General features: G+C 39.8%; 1 protein-coding gene across 1 annotated transcript in view; it reads right to left on the bottom strand.

Annotated features, from left to right (window-relative positions):
- Positions 1-23,197, bottom strand: part of KMO (kynurenine 3-monooxygenase) — a 56,765-nt gene that overhangs the window by 15,988 nt on the left and 17,580 nt on the right. The window contains 8 exon segments of the mRNA XM_027046323.2: positions 425-546; positions 1,375-1,446; positions 5,136-5,301; positions 6,652-6,739; positions 10,204-10,252; positions 17,113-17,202; positions 18,401-18,498; positions 19,627-19,696. Coding sequence (XP_026902124.1) covers positions 425-546; positions 1,375-1,446; positions 5,136-5,301; positions 6,652-6,739; positions 10,204-10,252; positions 17,113-17,202; positions 18,401-18,498; positions 19,627-19,696 — 755 coding nt within the window.

Genomic DNA, 23,197 nt, shown 5'->3' with positions numbered 1-23,197 from the left:
AGCCGTTTGGGGCAGGTACTGCTATTTATTACCATGTTACTGTGAGGGCCCCAACACATGGGGAACCAGAGACTTGCATCTGCTGGGCCTTGGACCTGTGTGTCCACCAGCAGAGGGAGGCACAGCCCAGCTCTGCAGCACAACTGGGAGGGACCTGAGAGCCTGTCTAGGAGGCAGAAAGACCTGGGGACATGGGTTACTTGTTTTTCTTAGGAAAAGTTGACCATGGCACGGGGTTTTCAGAATCCCTGCTCACAGCACAACGCCCACTTAGACTTTTGACCGAAGGCAGGCTTCCTGTCCAGGTCACATCAGGATCAGTCACATTTAATCCAAACTGAAGCTAGGTGCATGACCTTTATTTGAATCTTGAATAAATCAAAACAGTGGAGCAAAAGGCACAATTGCACATCTTGAAACTTACTCTCCAATTAGAGGGATGGAATCTGGAAAGTACTTCTGGAAGAAATTCAGCACATCACTGCTGCTTAGAAGTTTTTCAAACTCTTCAAAGGGCATGAACAAAGTACATGTGAAAGATTTGTTCTGCAAGAAGAGGAAGCGTGTGAGAGAACGTGGGGAGCCTTACCCTCAGGTTCTTGCTGTGGCCAAGGGGCACCTGGGAGGAATGTCCAGGCAGACAGGAAAGGCGTCCTTCCCAAACCTCATTCCCAGAGAAAAGCCCCACCAAGTCCCAGCTACTCCCCAGCTTCTCAGTTATTAGAATTTCTACATGGTAAACCTCAGCCATTTTCACCGAGCCAACACTACACTCCTTGGGTTACTAATAGGTTGGATTGAATAGTGGTTGGATTGAATTTCTTCCCACTTATTCCCTCTCTCTCTCCTTTTCAAACAGTGTTAAGAGGCACTGGGCATCAGCGTTGCTACCAAGGGAAAATAGACCAACTAGAGAAATACAGAGCCAGATATATAACGAAAAAATAAAATGTCTCTAGGGTCTAATGGAAGAACAGCCATGCTCTTTTTTGATAATGTATATTCCAATGTCCCAGAGACCTCAAAGACTGGAAGTCCTGCCTCATGTAGAACCCGAATCTCTTTGACTTTATTTGCACACCATTTCCTCGTACACCGTCTTGGGAGAGATGACAGGCACCACCATCCACAATCTATCGCTTATCATTTATATATATTAAATCTCCTTTCCACTATAAATAATTGGAATTCCTTCAGGTTTTTCCTCAAGAACCCCAAAGTTGCAATGATGTAATCACTGAAGAGACTAAACAATAATGTTAGGTATACACATGCTAAGTACAGAAGAATTTAGGCATACATGGAAAATACGAAAGTATGTAGTGAAAAACATTAATTATAGATATAAAATTATATTGGCAAATTCTGTATTACCATGTTAGGAAGTGCAATCATCATAAAGGTATTTCTAGGCCAAATATGCAGATAATTAGGTTCCATGGCATACTGTAGGGAAAAAGTATATTTATGTTTGATTAGTGCATTAATGCAGCACATCTATAAAACTGTTTCTGCTTATGTTATAATTGTTTCCATAGCAACTCAAATAGTATCATACACACGATGATAAGCACATCTACTGTTATTTAAAGTAGAAACTGGCGAGGCACCTGGGTGGTGTCAGTTGAGCGTCCAACTTCAGCTCAAGTCATGATCTCACTGTTCCTAAGTTCAAGCCCCACATCAGGCTGTCTACTGTCAGTAGAGCCTGCTTCGGATTCTCTGTCCTCCTGTCTCTCTGCCCCTCCCCCACTCACACTCTGTCTCAAAAAACTAAACATAAAAAAATAAATAAATAAAGTAGAAATGGTCTTAAAAATGTTTCTGTCCTGACTTTACAAACTCATGTAACTTAGGTGGTATCAGATATAATTGATACCAGATATAATCAAGAATTAAGAACATACTATAAGATGTTCTCTCTATTTCCATGCACACACACAAAAACACACGTATACACATACATATATATACGTACATACTATATATGCATATACAAACTATATATGTATATGTACATATATATGTGTGTGTACTATCTTTATACTTTATTTTTCACCTTACTTGAGGACTTATTTATATAATGGAAAGGTCCTAAGTTTACATTTCATAGGAAAAATAAAATTTTACAAACAAGCTTCTTATCACTTCTTTCCTACAGCATAAAAAATAGAAAGAAATCTGCTCTCTTTAGTGACCCCGTGACAACCCAGTAAGAGCCTGAGTGAGTTTTGATTGCTTGGGCATATCTACCGACCTAAATTCTGGAGATTCCCGGGGTATGATACGCATAAGAACATGCAATCAATTTCCAACCATTCTGAGTTTGCATTACTTTTTACAAAGGTTGTGGAGCCCCTGCCATGTGTGTCTCTTACATGGTAAAAACACATAAAGCACAGCCTAGGCTCCTAGCCAGCATTTTCACACTGTTGGAGTTATTCGTGTCTTTCTTCCTGGCTTTTGATCTCAGAGGCTCAAAGAAAGCTCAACACACAGACACAGAAATGAGTGAGTACATAACTGTCTGGCCTCAGGTTATGGCACAGGTGAATAGGCAGATGCTGAGGTGAAGTATAGGAAATAAAAGCTGGGCAGGTAAGACATCTGTGGGGTTGAAGTGGTTAAAAGTGTGGAAGGATTCATTGATTGGATAAGAAGAGAAGGACAGTGGCTTCTGGGCGGGGGTAAACTTGCTGAGCAAAGCAGAGGTGGCAGAAATGAACAGTGTTTTAGGGAAGGAATTTAGGAAGTGTGAATAAGGAGACCAGTCTGGATGAGGCACAAGTCATTGCTTTTCCCTCTTGCTATCTTTTGACCACTTCTACGACCTTTTAGAACTCCAAAAGATAAGGAAGAGTGGAGAAATGGCAGTTGAAATTGATTTATCATTTACTGCATTAGTAATCGTTAAAATGGCTGATGAAAAAGTTTGGGAGACAATATGTACCCCCTGTCCTCACCATTGGCATGTATAGTGATTTGTACATTGTTTTTGATGTAGCAACTATGATACCAAGAAGATTTTGATGTTCACACATATTTCATGGCTATACAATAATCCCTTATAATTTCAGCTTCTTTATTACCAAGTCATGCTCTCAATAGATATCTTTATCCAAGAGCAGTTCCAAAGTCAGGCTCCCGTAACCCCACTGGGCGCTCACCACAAGTCTCTCCAAACATGAAGTCTGAGCAAAACAGGGACTTGCTGTGCAAAAGCAGCTTTGAGATGAGCCTCCCATTAAATTCTCAAAAGCACTCCCTCAATATTCACCCAGTATTGTCCCTCATCCAATCTTTCTCCCCCACTCCACAGTCCTCAGAGATGAAGAGTCTGTTACATTAAAGAAAGAGTCTGTTACGTTAAAAGGGGCAGGACAGAGAGACAGAGATAGAGACAGATGGAAGGAAGGAAGGAAGGAAGGAAGGAAGGAAGGAAGGAAGGAAGGAAGAAGGGAGGGAGGGAGGGAGGGAGGAAGGGAGGGAGGAAAGGAAGTTAGTTTTCCTGAGATTATTTTGAGGACATATTAAAATGCTCCCATGCCTGGGTCCCATTGCTATGTCAAAACGGTATTTCTTATTTAAAAGGAGAGAGTTTTATGCTAACTAATTTGGATGTAAATTTAAAGAAAATTAAATTAAAAGCAGTGAGTTTTTTTTAACCAATAATTATCACTATCAAATATGAACAGCTAGAAAATAAATGGCTATCTTAAATCTACATTAAAAGGCCTAATTCCACTCAAGTCTGGGACAATTTTTTTTAAATGTTTATTTATTTTTGAGACAGAAAGAGACAGAGTATGAATGGGGGAGGGTCAGAGAGAGACGGAGACACAGAATGTGAAGCAGGCTCCAGGCTCTGAGCTATCAGCGCAGAGCCCGACACGGGGCTCGAACTCCGAGACCGTGAGATCATGACCTGAGCCAAAGTCGGAAGCTCAACTGACTGAGCCACCCAGGGGCCCCTAGTCTGGGACAATTTTTAACAGAATCCTATTATCTTGTAAACCAGAATTATCAGATCCTGGGCCATGAGAACAAAGTTCACCTGAAAAATGTAAAATTAGCGCTTAAGAATTACTAAATACTTTTCTGACCAGAAGGAAGAACTAGGAAAACAATGATTTAGTGATATATTATAGATTTGACTGACTCATACAATTTGGTATATACCTGGTATATAATAGCACTATCACAAATTGACTAGCTATGTTATAGACGTGTGAATTTCAGATAGGATAAATTACATCTTAAAAATACCTTAAAAATAGATGTTCTTTATGTAACTCAAATTTAAATTAGTGCTATTTACTTATCTTTACCTATAAGCCAATATCCTTATTGCTTCTGTTGGTATTTTAACTTCCCTTAATAAGATTCTACATTTATTTGCTACGATAATATAAAACATAGCTATGATGTATTTGCCTCAAGCCCCATAGGTTTTAACCTGGGAACCAGGAAATGAGAAAACATGCAATGAAAATCTCTTTGCATTAGCTTGCTATTCATTTTATTTAATAATCATTACTTGGTATAATCATGAGTATAGGAACTCTGGATTGTCAGTGTACAGAATGATTCCTGACCCACTTTTTTTCTACCAAGAAAAAATAGAAAAAATGACATTATTATGTCAGACAAATTCCCTCTGTGTTCCCAGTAGGGTAGCTGTAATTCCTCTTCTTTCCTGACCACTCAAGAAAGCATATCTTGACGGCAAGGGAGAGAAGTGATGTTATTTTTTTTTTATGTTTATTTATTTATTTTTGAGAGAGAGAGAGAATGCAAGCAGGGGAGGGGCAGAGAGAGAGGGAGACAGAATCCCAAGCAGGCTCCAGATTGTCAGCACAGAGCTCAATGAGGGGCTCGAACCCACAAACTATGAGATCATGAGCTGGGCCAAAAGCAAGAGTCAGATGCTTAACTGACTGAGCCATCCAGGATCCCAAAAATTATATTAAAGGGATACTTGTACACCCAACTTATTATTCTTTGCAAAGGACTATAGCAGACCTCAGAACTCATCCAAATATGCTGTTGAGAACAAGTGCATTAGAATATGCATCTTCACTAGTCCAAGGGGCAGGAGGGCTATGGGAAGGAGCCAAAGAAGGGAAAGGACTTACATCCCCATTCTTGGGTGGAATCGTCAGCTCCATGTACCCATGAGGAATGTACTGCTGGCTGTAATCAAAGCGTGGTTTCTTCATGAGGTGAGTTCTGACAGTTGAGTAGGCTCCATCACATCCTACAATGAGGTCATAAGTGGCATCTTTGGGAACTTTGTCAGATCTGAAAAATAAAATGAACCATCCAAAAAAATAATCTAGTGGTAAAAATGATGCTGTTCCTCTTCTTGGATATAAAAAGTAGCAACTCAAGGGGGCCACTCCTCACTTGTACATATCTGATTTTGAGCTTAGAGTTGATAGATACAGAGTAAAGATGACAACCCTCATCTCTATGGTGGTGTTGTTCATGAGAATGAGAATAACACCACTACACCAATTAATAAGGACATGCCAGGCCACTGGAATGTGACTAAGGCTTGAGTCCCCTGCACAAAGGGAGAGTCTTGAGAAGAAGGCAGAGTGAGGGAAGGGATGGACCAGGGCAGAGATGGCACAGGAGTTGCCAGGAACAGTGTGTTTAGCGTGAGTGGAGGGTATTGGAAGACAAGCTCAAGAAAAGAGTACAATATGGGGAAGGAAAGAGGGAGGAGAAGAAGAGAATTTTTAATGTTAAGACAAAAGGTTTAAATACATTCTTCTGGCAAAAGAGAAAATAACTTTTTCCATTGAGGGGATGGTGAATGAAGAGTGGTAATTTAGGAAAACTTATTTGGCACTGGAGGTATTGAACTGGAGGCAGAGTGCAGGGGGAGGGGACAAGGAGAGGACAAGGTGATTGCAGTAGCCTGGGTGTGCAAGTGTGAGAACCCAGGGACCTTAGGCCTCAGAAGAAAGACATAGGCTCTGAACCCAACCAGGGAGTAAGAAAGATGGGGCAGGGTCATAGATTTAACGAGAGAAAGTAAGGAAAAGAGCACACCAAGAATGATTCTAATTATTAACGGCATTAAGGAGGTCAGGACTGGACATGCTTGGAGAGAAATAGATGGTCAAGTTTTAAGATATGTTTGAAAGCATGGCAAGCGGTGCTTGTGAAGGTGTTTAACAGAACATTAACATGGATCAGTACTGAAAGAAGGATTGAGAGGGGAGACAGAGGCATGGGCTAGGGAGGTTCATTTTAGCAAAGGGAATTTTTAAGTGGTGGTTGAGTGGACTGGGAATCCATGACATGTCCCAAGGATGGGACATGGAGCTAGGAACTTTAGAGGACATAGAGGCAGCCAAGGAGAGGCAAATAGTTTCCAGAAAGAGGAGAGGGAACACAGGGCAGAGAGCATTTGAAGAGTGTGGCTACCAGTGTGGAACATGGTAGGATGTTGAGCCCGCACGAGAATCAAGAAGAATCACTTGTGTTGGTATTTAGAAGTCATCCAAAGGCTGGTTTTTGATGTTTCTTTGAGTCCCTTTTAGTAATCATTTAAATCTTTCAAAGAAGCCAAAGAACAAAGTTTACAGATACAGTTCACTGGCCTAACCCTTCACCTCTGCAGTCAAGACCACTGATTACCCAAGCACTGTGATCCCTCCTTCCTCAGGATTACATTTCAACAGCCGGTGGCCAAAGTGCACCTTTGCATTGGGGTATTTCTCAACAGCTGAGGAGACAAAGAAAATGAGCAAATGGAAATGAAATTCCAATTCTTATTTCACTTAATGAAATTGAAATTGTTATTATTTCCTGAGAACAGTAATGATAGAGATGTTTATTCTTAAGACTGTAATAATGAATTAGCACAAAGTGGTAATTTGACAACTATTTGGCAAATGTTCTAGGATAATTTGGTAGTAAAAGAGATGAATACAAATCAACTATCCTCATCTAAAAAAAATACAACTAATTCCATTATGCAAATTCTTACGTTACTGTGATGGTTGTCACCCTGGAAAAGAAGCAGGCATCACATATTTTAAAATTTGCCTCTAGTTTCAGATTTTGTGATTAGAAATACTCAGCCAAACTCCTCTTCTCATGCTATGCCTCATTCTATATCTCTTTCTAGTAGTTCTCTAGACTTCTGAGTCAAGTCACAGATATAGATTTTGATACTAATTCTTTTTGTAATCAAACACTGGAACACTGAGGGAAAAAATGAGTAACAAGATCTAAAACTTCTCAATAAATAGAATGAAAGTATTCTGGTGCTTTTTTTTTTATTTTGCCTGTTAGCAATCTATAGAAATTAACGAATTATCATATTCTTGCCATAGCAGTAAAATATGATTTTTGCCCCTATTAATTCTCATGGATAGATCTATAATTATAGGTTATTTACTCTTCTTAAAGCTACAAGTCAGATCTACTTATCTATGTTTAAGAAATCTTTTGACAAATAACTATGGAGAAATCAGAATTTATCTGAACAACTAAGGATATCTTTTATAAACCCTAAATGTGTTTTAACTCTTGAAAAAATTAAATTAAATTACGTTTATTTTTTAAGTGTACACTAATACATCCCAAAGAATTTTCCACAGAACACTAGTCCTGGAATATGCTCCCGAAAAAACTGTTTTGTGGTCAGAGTGATTGGAAAAATGCTAACACTCTGACCTTCTAGGCTGTGCGGTCCTGGTCCTCAACCACATGTGGCTCAAGTCCTTGAAATGTGGCTAGTCCAAATGGAGATGTGTTGCACCCACTGGGTTTTGACAACTTAGTACCAAATAAAAAAGGTCTCATGCATCACTGTCTTCCGTTGATGACCCATTGAAATGATTATATTTCGGATATAAATATATTGTTAAAATTAAGTTCACCTGTTTCTTTTTAGGCCTTTAAATGTGGTTAATATAAAATGTTAAATTATACAAGTGGCTGGCCTTTGTGGCCAAATCTTGGACAGTGTTGCCCTAGAAAATCCACAATGCAGACTAGCTGAATAAAGGCCCTGAGAAATACTGTAAGAAAACTTTCAAAACTTGTTTCATGCAGGATTTATCAAACTTACTTGATTGCATGCCCTTTTCCTGCTTGGTTTGCTTAACAATTATTAACAAACCCCTCCCTCCCAGCCCTGGACAGTGAACCATGAAACAATCCTACATGAGATGCAGGGGAATGATTTTGTTACCACACCTTCAGAGGGGAGGCTGTGCAGTCAGGAGGGAGTGTTTGCACATGGAGCTGGCAGCTCACATATTTGTGTAAAGGAAGCACAGCTGTGTGAAAGAGTTTATATGCCAAACAACGTTTAGAGGTTAAGAGAGTCTGTTCGGCGGGGGGGAGGGGGGGGATGGGCTAAATGGGTGATGGGTATTAAGGAGGGCACTTGTGATGAGCACTGGGTATTTTATGCAACACTACTCCTGAAACTAATACACTATATGTTAACTAACGAATTTAAATAAAAACTTGAAACTTATAAAAAAAAAGATAAAATAAAAATAAAATAAATGAAATGAAAAAAAGAGAAAGTCCATGTATGTACACTTTATTCACATATTTCTGGCATTCATGAAATTGCACACTGTGCAGAACGTTCCCAAGGAAAACCAGGTATGGGAGCTTCTGGTCTGTCCACCAAGATCAGCTCTTCCCAGGTTGTAGCTCCTACTGCTAGCAGATATTTCATGTGTAATATTGGAGGCACTGACTCTAGGAGATAAAGGCATGGACTTTGGAGTAACAGATCCAGCTCCAGCACAGACTCTACCACTTATTAGCAGTGTGGGCTGCTGTACGGGGAGCATGAGAAGCCTCCTCCCCTGTCAAACTGAGGGAAAAGGAGCTCCTCCCTCACAGAGCTGTTGGGAGGGTTATAAAAATCGATGCGCTATAGAGCATCTATAGAGTGCTCTATAGAGCGCTTAACACACTCCCCGGGGTCTCAGTGAGTGTTTGCTCTCATTCTTAATAAATTCAGAGATGCTCTAAAGAGATTGTCTTAGGTTGGCCATACCACTTTTTAAAAAGCTGTTTTGTGGCTTCTTGAGATCAATATCAGTATATCTAGCCACCTCCCCACCCCCATCTACCCATCCAAAAGATGGTCTTGCAAACGTAAGTCAAGAAGTAACATTAAGAAGAATATTGAGCCCTATTTCTGAAGTCCGTGGTGAATCAGCTAGAGTGATCTTCCCAGCACACCTCCTGCCGGCTCAATTCAATTCAACAGAAACACTGCAGAATCATTCTGGGTAGAAGGGTGGGGAGAAACACATAGTCATGTGGAAACTCTGCTCTCCAGAACTCAGAGGCTGCTGGATTACAGAGAGGAGTTGATTTAAAAGATAGTATTGAGGAGAGCACCTTTTGGGATGAGCACTGGCTGCTGTATGGAAAATTTGACAATACATTTCATATTTAAAAAATGTAAAAAAAGATAGAATTACTCAAGTGTTATGTTCTGCAGGGAATGAATCTAATTAGCACAAATACTGAAGAGGAGAAAAAGCTGTTATGGCCAAGGGCTACCTGGCAAGTGATTGCACTGATCATCCATGCTGCAAGTTTAATTTGCAATCCAGTGGCTTCTCCATTAATGGGTGTGTCTGTAACACATTAGAGTCCTCAAGGTATGTTTTATGCCTTCCTTTTTTTCAACCTCCTACACCCTCTGCTATTTGGTTTCCTACAATTCCTACAGATTGGCCCCTGTGCTCTGGCTTTAAGTTCAGGGTTGGCTTTATGCACCCAGGGATTATCATAATACTCTGAAGACTGCAGCCCTCTTCAGCCTTCAACTACTGCTTTTTATCTTTCCCTAGTGAAGAGCTAATCGTGTCATTTTGCAAATCATTTGAGGGTATCTGTTGTTCCTCTAGTCCATGAGTTCTTCAGGGGTGAACACTCATTCATTCCAGTGTTGAAAAGACAATAGGAATTCAACGTGTGTTGAACAAATGATTTTTATTTAGATCAGTGACAAGATGAAAAAGAGATGCCAGAGGACGCATCACTACTACTTTTCAAGGACTTTGTATTGTACATAGCCTTGCCCTTAATAACCCATGAATAACCCATGAAAAGGAATAGTAAGCAAATCCCAGTGAATCATGTAACAGGGTTAGGCTTACGTGCTTTACTGAAAGTGACAACAGAATAAAGCATTGGACTTACCAGTCAACAGCTCCTTGTTTAGATTTTCTCTGCTTATAGAAAGAATATACTGCAAGAAAAATATAGTAGATACTGTTTGCTTCTGAAGAATAGACAAATATTATTCATTATTATTCACATTATTCATTATTATTCATTCGGCAATAGGAAACACTTAGCAGAAGTTTGCAAACTTAGTTTCATAACAATTTAGCTAATTAGCCTTTTAAAAATAAACACTTTAACCAAATACATATAAAACAAGGTTCAAGTTACAACTTTGGCTTTTTCAAGGTTTGATATTATAAAAACCAAATCCTTCTCTTATAGCAAAAATGTTATTTTTACTAAGATAGTTTTAACAACATCTTGTATTTTCATCTTAGATCTACAAATTGATGTGTTAGAAAAACTTCAGTAATGACAGCGACGTTGGAATAAATGTGGTATTTCCTAAAGAGACTACCTGGAAGGCATTCATTAAATGTGAAAGGAATGTGTGTTGGGGGGGGATGGTAATGGTGAGGAAATTGTGCATAGAAGCAGGGTCAGCCCTCCCTGGGACATGTGTTCTTTATTTCTGACTTTATAGGACAATTAAACAGGGCCTCCTGTTCCAAAAGGCACAGTGGCCACAATGCCCAGGGTCCACATACTTTTAGGGGTTCACGAAAATGTTTTAATTTTAGTTTATACTGAAATTAGAAGAAAAAAAATAATTGTAATGAATCTATGAGAATGAATCCAGCCTGGGTTATTTTATTTTTATTTATTTTTTTAATGTTTATTCATTTTTGAGAGACAGAGACAGAGCAGGAGAAGGTGAGGGGTAGGGAGAGGGAGACACAGAATCTGAAGTAGGCTCCAGGCTCTGAGCTGTCAGCACAGAGCCTGACATGGGGCTCAAACCCACAGACCGTGAGTTCATGACCTGAGCCAAAGTTGGATGTTTAACTGACTGAGCCACCCTGGCACCCCAGCCTGGGTTATTTTCATCTTTATACCAATGCCCTCCTAAAATCTAATTTTTAATATTTATTGTTTCAGAGGGAGAGGGACCCACAAAGGCGAAAGTGCCCACCTAGGGCCCGTGAAAGTCATAATACAACCTCACAGTTCAGGGTGAACCTATTCTTTAAAACTTTAAAGCATATGTTTCCCAAATTTTGAAACATCACATCATTTCATACAAATATGCCCATTTTATAAATCTTCACCTCATCCCAAAGTAGACATTTAATATTAACAGTGAACCCTACAGTTGGTATAAAAACAATTCAGTCATGCTACAGAGGCAATGACTGAAGAGGGGCTTCCTGTGTCTTTGCTATGAATTAAAACGAACAGGACTTCATTCTCTGCCTCTTTTGTTCTGTTTTCCAGTCTTCTGTGTCATTAATGACCTAATTTCAATGGAAACCACACTTGCCATTCAAAATATGTTTGGAAACATTTAAATTAGGGAAACTCATATACGGAGGGAAACTATTCTTTCCTTATCAGTGGCCAGGCTTGGTTGACATCTGCATCATTTGGGAACTGATACACACATGGGTCCTGTGGAGAGTCCCTGTCCTTCTACCCGGCATCTGCAGGCGAAAGTTAGAGCCTCCCCCATCAAGCCCCACTTCTCCAATGCCTATTCTAAAAAGTTGGTCTTATGAAGAAAAAATAAGAACAAACAAGTCTTCACCACACATGTTAATCAAATTATAGCGTTGTTCACCTTGAACTTATATAGTGATGAACATCCATTGTTTCTCAATAAGACTGGGGCGGGGGGGGGGGGGCGTGAACTGCATCTCTGGTGAAGGCTACAAAGAAATAATTCTCATAGTCCAGCTCCACATTTCCTATCTGGATAGCTTTATTGAACTTATTTATCACAACAATGACAAAAACAAAAAAGAACTCTGGTTGTCAGCTGGCAGCCATAAATTTCAAATAGCAGCTCAAATGACTACAATTTAGTCTATTTTGTGAGTCAGTATTCAACTGTCCTTACTCATCATATTGCATTTTAAAAAATCCTATGTATTCTTCCTAGACATATAGTAGAGTAATTATAAATGAATTCAACATTAATCCAAGACTGAAACTGGCTTCTGTCTGTTGCTGCTTAGTGACTCAGTTGTATTTTACAGACCAGGTTGTTTCAAACGAACCTTCACAAATGTCCTTAATAAAATACCACAGTGATTAAAAAAAGAAGAAACAAGTCAGGAAGTATAAAGAGGTCCTTGTAACCAAAACATTAACAATGAAACCTAAAGGAAGTTTGATAATCTCCTTTGGAGATTTGTACAACAAGAGTTGCAGTGCTGACTTTTTCAGATATTTTAGAAAAACATGTTTACACCCTATATCCTGAAAGCCTGTAAAAGGGAATGTTTTCTACTAAGGGGGTTCTATTCCTCTATTTGGGGCATAGGAACTGGGGAGCTAGGGGAGGTGGGGGGGGGATGGGAGAAATAGGTGAAGGGGATTAAGAGTACACTTATCCTGATGGGCACCTAGTAGTATATGGAAGTGTTGAATCACTATCGTGTGCACCCGAAAGTAATATAACACTGTATGTTAACTACACTGGAATTAAAATAAAATTAAAAAAATTTTTTCTCTGCATCATTAAAAAAAATTGGGGAGCTCTGACCTGCTCTGTATGTCAGAGAATATTTTGATAGTTCCCAGGACAATTTGGGAGGGAGATGGCTGGAATGAGCAAGACTGGAAGAGTCTGGACCCTGCCAGGGAGGAAAGGCAGAGAATACAACAGCTGGAGGAAGGAGGCTCAGAGAAGGTTGATGCCAACAGAAGATGGGCTGCCTGGGGATTTGCAGAAATCCTGGGGTCATGGGGAGGGCTTTTGACTTCCACAGGCTGTGGAATTGAGTGATTCAAGGCAATTTTATGTAGTTCTTAAAGGAGGCCCCATGTTCAACCCTGTCATAAGAGTAATGATGCAAACCAAAGAAAGAAACGTGGCTGCAAATTTAGCACTGACTGAGTTCTTAAGAATTGAGAATGACAGGACCGTGGGTGAGTGATCACTTCCTGCTTCTTCTGTGTTGAAGGTCCCATATGGTAACTCCCACCAACACCTTCGCCTTCTTGGGCACCAGTAGAAATGAAGCTGGCCAACCCCCACTCCAGTGCTGGGGGTAAGAAACTCAGTTTGGTGCTCAGGTCCACTTCCCTCTGCTCATCTAATGTTCCGATATTCTGAACCATATTTTATTCCTCTGTCTACTCATACTTTGTTGACTCAGTCTCTGGGGAGGGAATGATGTCAAAATTGGCCTTCTTAGCTAACTCCCTGTGAATCCAAGACAAAGGTAGGGATGATTACTGTGGTCACTCTCAATTTAGCAAAAGCAATAATACAACTTAGCAATACTGCCCAGCACTCCTGGGAGCTCCTCCAACACCTATGTTGCGCTGGGCACTGTCCATGAGGACACCTGCCCGTGCCTCCCTTGATGTTGACCACATGTACTCATGCAGCCTGTCTCATCATCCGTAAAACAAGGTGGTTGGATTCAAGGAATCCAAGGTTGCTGATCACGCTATGATTCTGTAATGCAAAAGTGCATCACAAGTGTTCTTACCCAATACACACTGGGCACTTAAACATTTATATATTTTTAGAGTTCTTGTCTCACCCAACTTCCGTCCATAGACGGATGCTCCTTTAATTGGGAGAACACTATTTTGCTGTCGATTTAATATTTAAACAAAATGTCCGCCTCAATCCTCGCTTTTTCCGTGAGGTCTTCTCAGAAAACTGAAGCTTCTTCCTTCTCCAAACCATACAGCTGAGCACTCCACCTCTCAGAAGAGTTCTTTTTGCAAGAACTTGATTACCGTCTGCCCTCAATGCTTACAAGCTCCTCTCCCAGTCCTCAGTAACCAGCACTAGCACGCAGTATGGAACACAGAAGAGTTAGGGTTTATGACAGGATACGTTTAGTACGTATAGCTTACCCTTGACTGCTATGTGTAAACCTTGTGTTCCTTTCCTACAACGCCAAGCCCAGCTTGGGGCCACTTGAACAGGACATGTTAATTATCCAAAACTGTTTATCTGATCAGGGATGATCAGTGGATCTTCTTCCCCTTCCTTCTCCTGCCTGGCTCATACATTAAGACTCTGTACCTATGTTTTTACCATGCCAAAAATAAGCAGGTTACTATTTTAGAAAGTCACTAAATGGAAAAAAATGGATCTTTCCCCACTCCCTCCCATCTCCCATAGGCCCTTAGTTGTTGGAATGTTTTCCTTTCTGCCACTTTTTAAATACATGTTATCGAGTAGAACACACATGATATAACATTTACCATTTTAACTCCTTTTTAAGTACACAGTTCAGTGGCATTAAATACATTCACACTGTGTATGGGCATCAGCAACATCCATCCACAGAAATCTTCATCTTATAAGACTGAAACTCTCTACACATTAAGCAATGGCTCCCCATTTCTCCCTCCCTCCAGGCCCTGGCAATCACCATTCTACTTTCTGTTTCTATGAATTTAACTACTCTGGATACCTCACATAAGTGTAATCTGGCATTTGTCCTTTTGTGAATGGCTTATTTCACTTAGTATAAAGTCCCCTCCAGTTTCAACCATGTTGTAGCAGGTGTCAGAATCTTTTTTTCTAAGACCAAATAGTATTCCAGTGTATGTTGTATAGAAAACCTCCCCTTCTCCTCTGGTGAATGTCTTCTTTCCTCCCACTTACTACCACATGCACAACACTCTGACACCAGATGTGTTTCGCGGGGTGGGGGGAGGGGGGAGATTCCTCCACCAGGCCATTTCTCAGTGACACAAGCTGGCTCTCCCACAATTTAATCACTCTGACACTATCTGCCTGGATAGCCTCAGATCCTAAAGGTTAGGGTTCAGTGCCATGAGATTGTACCCCCCACTGCCCCCCCCCCCACACACTTCAAATGCCAATGGCAATACAGTTTGCAACTGGGCTTCTAACCAGTCAGCTGTAAGTTAGATGTTCCCATGAGCCCCTCTTCAGGTTCAATTAATTTGCTAGGGCAGCTCGCAGAACTCAGGAAAACAGTAGACTTACTGTTTAAAGGGTACAGATAAACATCTAGATGGAAAAACGTGTAGGGCAAGATATGTGTTTGCCCTCTGTGGGTGAGCCATCTCCAAGTACCTCCGTGTGTTCACGAACCTGGAAGCTCTCTGTACCCCATACTTTTCGGATTTTTGTGGCAACCTCATCACATGGGCATGTTGGATCATTAACTCCACTTCCAGCCCCTCTCCCCTCTCTTCAGATGGGTGGGGCTGAAAATTCCAAACTTCTAATTAAGGCTTGGTCTTTCTGGTGACCAGCCCCCATCCAGGAGCCCACTGAGAGTTACCTCATTAGAACAAAAGACACTCTTATCACCCAGGAAATTCCAAGGGATTTAGGAGCTCTGGATTAGGAATTACAATCAAAGACCAAATATTAGAAGAAAAGATCTCCTAGTGCTCTTATCACTTAGGACATTACAAGAGTTTTAGGAGTTCTGTGCCAGGAACTAGGGGTAGAAACCAATATAGATTTTTTTATTATCTTACATACATGGACACCGCATTTTGTTTCTCCATTGATGGACATTTGGGTAACTTTCACTTTTTGGCTATTATAAGTAATGCTGCTATGAACATGAGTGTTCAAATATCTCTTCAAGTCCCTGCTTTCAGTTCTTTTGGATACATACCCAGGAGAGAAACTGCTGGATCATATGGGAAATTCTATTTTTAATTTTTGGAGGAATGGCTACACTGTTTTCCACAGTGGCTGCAGCATTTTATATTCCTACCAACAGTGCGCAGGCATTCCAACTTCTCTACATCCTTTCCAGTACTTGTTATTTTCTGTTTTCATTCTTGTTTTCTGAGAGTAGCTTCCTAACGGGTGTGAGGTGCTTCAGCCACTTGTATCATCACAAGAGCCACACAGACTTTGTTCCCATGAGCACATGTGCTTTATCTCTTGCTGCCCAGAGTGTGGTCCATGGAGCAGCAGCATGGACACCACTTGGGTGTGTTTAGAATGCATCATCTCTACCTTCACTCTAGCCCTACAGAATCAGACTCCACACTTTAACAAGATCCCAGAGGAGTCTGAGAATCGCTAATCCACCTGCAGTGGGAGCTCTGTGGGAGCTCAGAGACTCAAAGAATATAAACTTCATTTGGGCTCTGCCTTTAATAAAATAAGGCCTTGTTGGAAAATCAAGTTGGAGTTTTTCTCTGGTTGATAGCTGTTTGGTACACTCATTCTGTCTCAAAGAAACAAACTTAGAAGGTATAAATATTAGATAAAAATACATACTTTCCCCACTCCGTGTGTTACTATGTAAAGATAATAGAAACACAAAGCAGAATAATGGATTTTCTTTTGTAAACTTGATTTCACCATCTGGCCTCTGTTGTTTTAGAAATTATACAGCACTAAACACATTTTTGGTTCATTCTCTAAATTCCATTACAGTTAAATTTAAGGCAAGAGAGTCAGTTTGGAGAAGGTAACAACAGTGTAAAACCCTCTAGAGTTGTTCTTGCATTTTATGCTTGACAATAAATACATAGTAATCTTCTCTGTGTAACTGAAAGGAGATGGGAGAGAAAGGGTGTCCCAGGCCACCATGAACAATGCATAGAGGCAAAGAGCCTAATAGTGATGACAATGTAACTTACTTCTATTGAATGGTTATTAGAAACTGAGCCCTATTGTAAGCATCTCATCTCCTATGGATTAATTTATTAACTAGTGTACGTGTCCAAATTGCAGACCGACACAGGCAATGTCAAAGACAGATCTAGAGACAGGAAGGGCCAATAAGCCAAGGTCAAGTTCCAGACATTAGATTCCACTGTAAGTAAACATTATCTTCAGGGTAAACCAACCTGTGACTTGGTCCCATAGGGAACTGCAGACTTTTTTCCTGAAAGAGAGTGAATCATTCTTGCTCTCATGGGAATACCTTGGGCTACAATCTGAAATAAACCAAGAAATAGCAATTTCAATTAGCATAATATGGCATCATAGAATAAGATAGATATCGGTTTTAAAATGTGAGTTTTCAAATATTTTCAAAAAATTAAAAAAATAATGCAAAGAGCCATGGAAGCACGGTGTTGTAGAAACTTAAGGAAAGCTATGTTCCTGCAGAACTTAATTTTTGATTTTTTTAACCTTTAGCTTTTGGAATCGACTTAACTTTTATCTGGTCTAAATCACATATTACAATTAAGGAAAATGGGTCAGTGTCAGAGAGGCTGAGTGATTTTCTCATGATCACAAAACAGAGCAATGCATGAGGAGTAAAACCCAGGACTCCCAAAACCCCATGCAAGGTATTTTCCCACACACATATCTGAGGAAACTGGAAATAGAACTGACATCCATACTGGCTTATATGATCATTGAAAAGGCACTTTGTCAGTAAAAGTATAGCAGAAAAATATATTACTTCTGTTCATATTTCCAAGCTACTGCTAGACAGTGAAAAGTTTGGCAACGCTGAGACTACATGAGGACCCACAATTCTTATCCAAACCCTTGAGGGCACATCAGTTTCAGGATTTTAAAGTTTTCAAATTTTAGATAGGTAATTCTAAGGATATCACATAACGCCCAGTGGACTCTGAGGCATCACCCCAAAACAGAGCACAAATATCTGTAGCAAAACATATTCACACTAACCAAGATTTTTTTTTTAAGCCATAAAAAGCGTCACATCTGGTCAAGTTTGCTGCTGAATCAGTGATGAGAAGTTTTCTGTTTGCAGAGCTCTTTGGAGTACAGAATTGTGGGTAAGAGATTATGGACTTGTATGGTCAAAAAAATGAGGTTTGTAGGCCGGCCTCTTGTCATCCTGGATGCAACCTCAGGTCACACTTCCTGTAGGCTGAGACCCACCATTGGATTGCAAACCCAGTGTCAGAAGAGATCATCAGGGAGAGTCACAGGATCCCCCTGCCCTCATCATGCCCCAGTTCCCCAGGCTGCCTCAAGTGTCCAATGTTCACCCTCCTGCCAAATTTAGAAGTTTGAAAACCTTTGTAGACTGAGTTTCCATGCAAAGGTTCTTGACATTAATTGGTGCTTTGAGCCTGGATGAAATCAAGAGCATGCAATTGTTGGAAAATAGCAGGTATTATCTTTTATAAGGAAAATACATTAACAAGGTACCTGATCTTCCAGGCCAATGGCGTGCAAGGCTTGCCGTCCTCTATAAGAAAGGGCCAAGTTAATGCTTCTTCCACGTGCAAATTTAGCCACTCGGAGATCTAAGACATTGAAAGTAGACTCTGTATTACACACAGCTCATTATTATCTTAGGACAGAGTGAGCAGATAGCACCTGAATAACTGGTGCATTCAGGACCAAGTTAAAAGACCTTGTTAACTCCTTTAAAGAAAACACTAACAGTAGTAATTTTGTATTAAGTTAAATTTAGATAGTTGAGGTTAAAAAAAATGAAGTTCCTCTTTCTAAAAAAAAATTTCTTTTTAAAATGTAAAGACATGGAAATGCAAGCTGATGCAGCCACTCTGGAAAACAGTATGGAGTTTCCTCAAAAAACAAAAAATAGAACTACCCTACAACCCAGCAATTGCACTACTAGGCATTTATCCAAGGGATACAGGTGTGCTGCTTCGAAGGGACACATGCACCCCCATGTTTATAGCAGCACTATCAACAATAACCAAAGTATGGAAAGAGCCCAAATGTCTATTGATGGGTGAATGGATAAAGAAGATGTGGTATATATATACAATGGAGTATTACTCGGCAATCAAAAAGATGAAATCTTGCCATTTGCAACTTCGTGGATGGAACTGGGGGGTATTATGCTAAGTGAAATTAGTAGTCAGAGAAAGACAAATATCATATGACTTCACTCATATGAGGACTTTTAGAGACAAAACAGATTAACATAAGGGAAGGGAAACAAAAATAATATAGAAACAGGGAGGGGGACAAAACAGAAGAGACTCATAAATATGGAGAACAAACTGAGGGTTACGGGAGGGGTTGTGGGGGGGGGGGATGGGCTAAATGGGTAAGGGGCACTAAGGAATCTACTCCTGAAATCATTGTTGCACTATATACTAACTAATTTGGATGTAAATTAAAAATTTAATTAAAAAATTTAAAAAAATAAAAAATAAAATTAAAAAAATAAAAATAAAAAAATAAAATACCTAAAGGACACACACACACACACACACACACACACACACACACACACAAAGGAAAGAGAAAAATGATAGAGGAATGTTTTACAGTGAAATCTTTTTCTTGCTATTCTGAAATACCACTGATATACGATGGTTATATCAGTAAAAGAAAATGTAATGAGAAAGAAGTCAGAGAATCAGAACCACATCTCATAATTTTCAGTAATGTCTTACCTTCCCTAGCTTCATATACATCAACTTGGAAATTCCTCTTTGCAAGGAAGCATGCATTTAATGATCCAACCTAGGAATTAAAGCAACGTTTTTCATATTTTTATCTGACGTCACAAATATAGGGAATTTTTACTGGTAAAGTGCAGCATCATGTGTCATTGGATTTGTACTGTATTTGGCTGTCACATCGATTTATTCAGTCACTACCAGAAAGCACCATTGGAAAAATAGTGGGATTAACTCAGGATTAAATGGTATCATTTCAAGAGGTAGCTTTGGTGTTTTTTTTTTAATTTTTATAGTGAGATATAACTTTCATACATAAAGATCTTAAAACGTGTACAGTTTACAGAATAGTTAGAAAGCAAACATCCATATAACCACCACTCTACCCATCCATACCTCCCCTACCTGCTCTCCAATTAAGATTCCCAGCCTTTCACCTATGAGTAAATGTTATTCTGACTTTTGTAATAACCCATCCTTGCTTCCTTATAGTTTTACCACTTAGGTATATATCCCAAGGCAGGATAGTTTAATTTTGTCTGCATTTGAATCACATAATTAGAATCACACTTATGTATCTTTTCTTCTTTAACTCAACATAATGCTTCTGAGATTCGTCTATACAGCTGCACGTAAACTCCAGGTCACCCACTTTGATTACTGTATGATTCTTCATTGCATGAACATCTCACAGACTATTTAGCTGTTCTACTGTTGAAGGACATTTGAGCTGTTTCTGCTCTGGGAATATTTTTTCCCAGTTTTTTTCAAGTTTATTATTTTTTGTGAAAGAGAGAGTGAGAGCAGGGGAGAGGCAGAGAGAGAAAGAGAGAAAGAGGGACAATCTCAAGCAGGCTCTGCACTGTCTGCCCAGAGCCCAATGTGGGGCTTGAACTCATAAAACTGAGTTCATGACCTGAGCCGAAATCAAGAGTCGGGTGCTTAACTGACTGTGCCACCCAGGCGCCCCTATTTTAATCCAGTTTTATTGCAATATAATTAACATATAACATTGTATAAATTTAACATACACAACATCATGATTTGATAAGTGTATACATTGTGAAATGATGGCCCAGGAATATTATTAACAATGCTGCAAAGAACATTTTTGTACATGTATTCTGGCACAGAGGTGCATAAATTTTGTGCAGGGTTCATACACAAAAGTGGAATTCCTGGTCAAAGGTTTATGTATCTTCACCTTTATTGTGTCAAACTGTTTCGAAATTTTGTACCAGTGTGTTTTCTCAACAGCAGTTTCTGACAGTCTATTTTTGCCAGCACTTGGTGTTCTCAAACTTTTAAATCTTCTGGTGAATGGGTAAGATAGGAAAGCACTTGGTTTTGATCTGCATATGACTGACTGCTAGAAAGGTCAAACTCTTTTTCATATACTGACTGGCTGTTCGGATCTCTTCCATAAAGTGCCTGTTTAAGCCTCTGGCCTATTTTCTATTGGATTATCGGTCTTTTTTTCCTACAGATAATTCGAGTTATTCATAGATCTGAGTACAGTCTTCATCATTTTTAAATGTTGCAAATGTCTTCTTACATTCTGTGGCTTCCCTTTTAAACTTTATAATATCTTTAAAGAATTTTTTTGTTACTGAAGTATGATGACATATTGTTCTATTCATTTCAAGTGTGAGACTCTACAGAGGCTTTTAAAAAGGAGTTCTTTATTTTAATGCAGTCACTTTTATCCATCTTTGACATTATTAATAATGCATTTGGTATCTTGTTTAAGAAATGTTTTCCTACTTTGAGATTATGAAGAATTTTTTGTCTGTTGTCTTCTGAAGACTTTATAGTGTTGCCTTCTGACAGCTTTATGTAGGTTATAGCAATTTATTTACCGCCTCATTGCTAACAACTTATATTTTGTAAGATCATCCATATTCAATGATCACACTAGAATTTTCAGCAACATTGACTGTTGTTAACTAACTCTCTTGTTGACACCCTAACCTTCCTTTGTTTTCCAGTTGTCTTCATACATCTCTGGCCATTCCTTCTTTTTCTCTTTCATCCTTGCAAGGAAAGACCGTCAAACATTGGAGTTTCTCAAGCTTCCAGCCTAGTCCATCATCCACACCCATGCGGATTCAAAGACTTTCATCTCTTACCCAGATCTCCTTCTTGAGCTCATGCATACAATGTTTCATTGCTGTAGCCTCCTAAATATCTCCAAGCACCTCAGAATCAATGGCTCCAAACTGAAACGTGTGATTTTGCCCTGCATTGTGTCAATTCTCTCCACATATTCCTACGTAAATGAATGATATCCATTTATCCTATCCGTCTAGTTACTCAAATTAGAAACCAAAGTGTCATCCTTGGGACTTCTCTCCCCCTCATTCTCTGCATCCAATCCCTTCCAAGCTCTGCCAGTTCTACCTGATAATGTTTCTTTACCTATCTCTTTTCATCTTTACCCTTACGCTTCTATCATATCATGAGCATTATGCTTGACCAATGTCAGGCTTTCTGTCTATTCTACCAGCCAACCTATTCTCCGCAAGCAGCCATTTGGTGTAACGGTGAAATGGGTTATCTGAACTAACTTCTGCTACGAGGTAAAGGAAACATAGAGATGAACTTGATGTTTGGAGCCATGTCTGAGGGTATCCACTAATTGCAGGACCCACTGGGAACTTCAACAGAGTTTATGACCATGAAACTGGATGGATAAAGTCTGGAACTCAGGACAGCAACCCTGATTTGGGAGGGTTTAATAAATCCGCAGGCTTTGAGTCAGGACCCTAAACAGGTACATCCTGGAAGTCAAGTAAACTGGAAATGAGCCAATGATCAAAGGGACAGTGGACTGCCTAGGAATCATCCCTAGTCCTGTTTGGATCATGTTCATCCATCCGGGACTGCTGTGAACCACAGCCACCTGACAGAAGCAAACAGAAGCCTCTCTAGAGAAAAATGCATCTTAGGCCTCAAATTTTCTCCACAATATTTGAAAACTATGCAGATCATATAGCCTTCTTTCAACTGCTTGTACACACCACACTCTTTCTGCCACCAGAGAATTTAGCACATACTATATCCATGGCCAAGAACCTTTTTCCTGTCCCTCTTTACTTGGTAAACCCCCATTCATCCTCAGGATTCCATTTGGTTTCACTTCCTTGAGGAAGCCTTCCTCGTTCAAGCTACCTCAACCCCCTTCTTATAAGTTCTCATGGTGCTACAGACTTTTCCTTTGAAAAATGTTAAGGGTTGAACTGTGTGCTCCCAAACTCACATGCTGCAGTCCTAACCCTGGGCCTTAGACTGTGACTTATTTGAAGACGGGATGTTTACAGAGGAAATTAAGTTAAAATGAAGTCATTAGGATGGACCTTAATCCAACATGACTGGTGTCCTTATAAAAAGGGGGATTTGAACACTGACACACATAGAGAGCAAAGATGACATTAAGAGACGTGGGGAGAAGCTGGCCATCTGCAAGCCCAGGAGAGAGAGCTGGAACTACTCTGCTGAAACTTTAATCTTGGACTTCTAGCCTCCAGGATTCTAAGACAACAAAACTCTGTCCTTTAAGTCACTT

Source organism: Acinonyx jubatus, chromosome E4 (assembly GCF_027475565.1).
Source record: "Acinonyx jubatus isolate Ajub_Pintada_27869175 chromosome E4, VMU_Ajub_asm_v1.0, whole genome shotgun sequence".
Classification (NCBI taxonomy): Eukaryota; Metazoa; Chordata; class Mammalia; order Carnivora; family Felidae; genus Acinonyx; species Acinonyx jubatus.
Note: the sequence above shows the minus strand (reverse complement) of the source record. Positions and strands in the feature narration are given on the sequence as shown.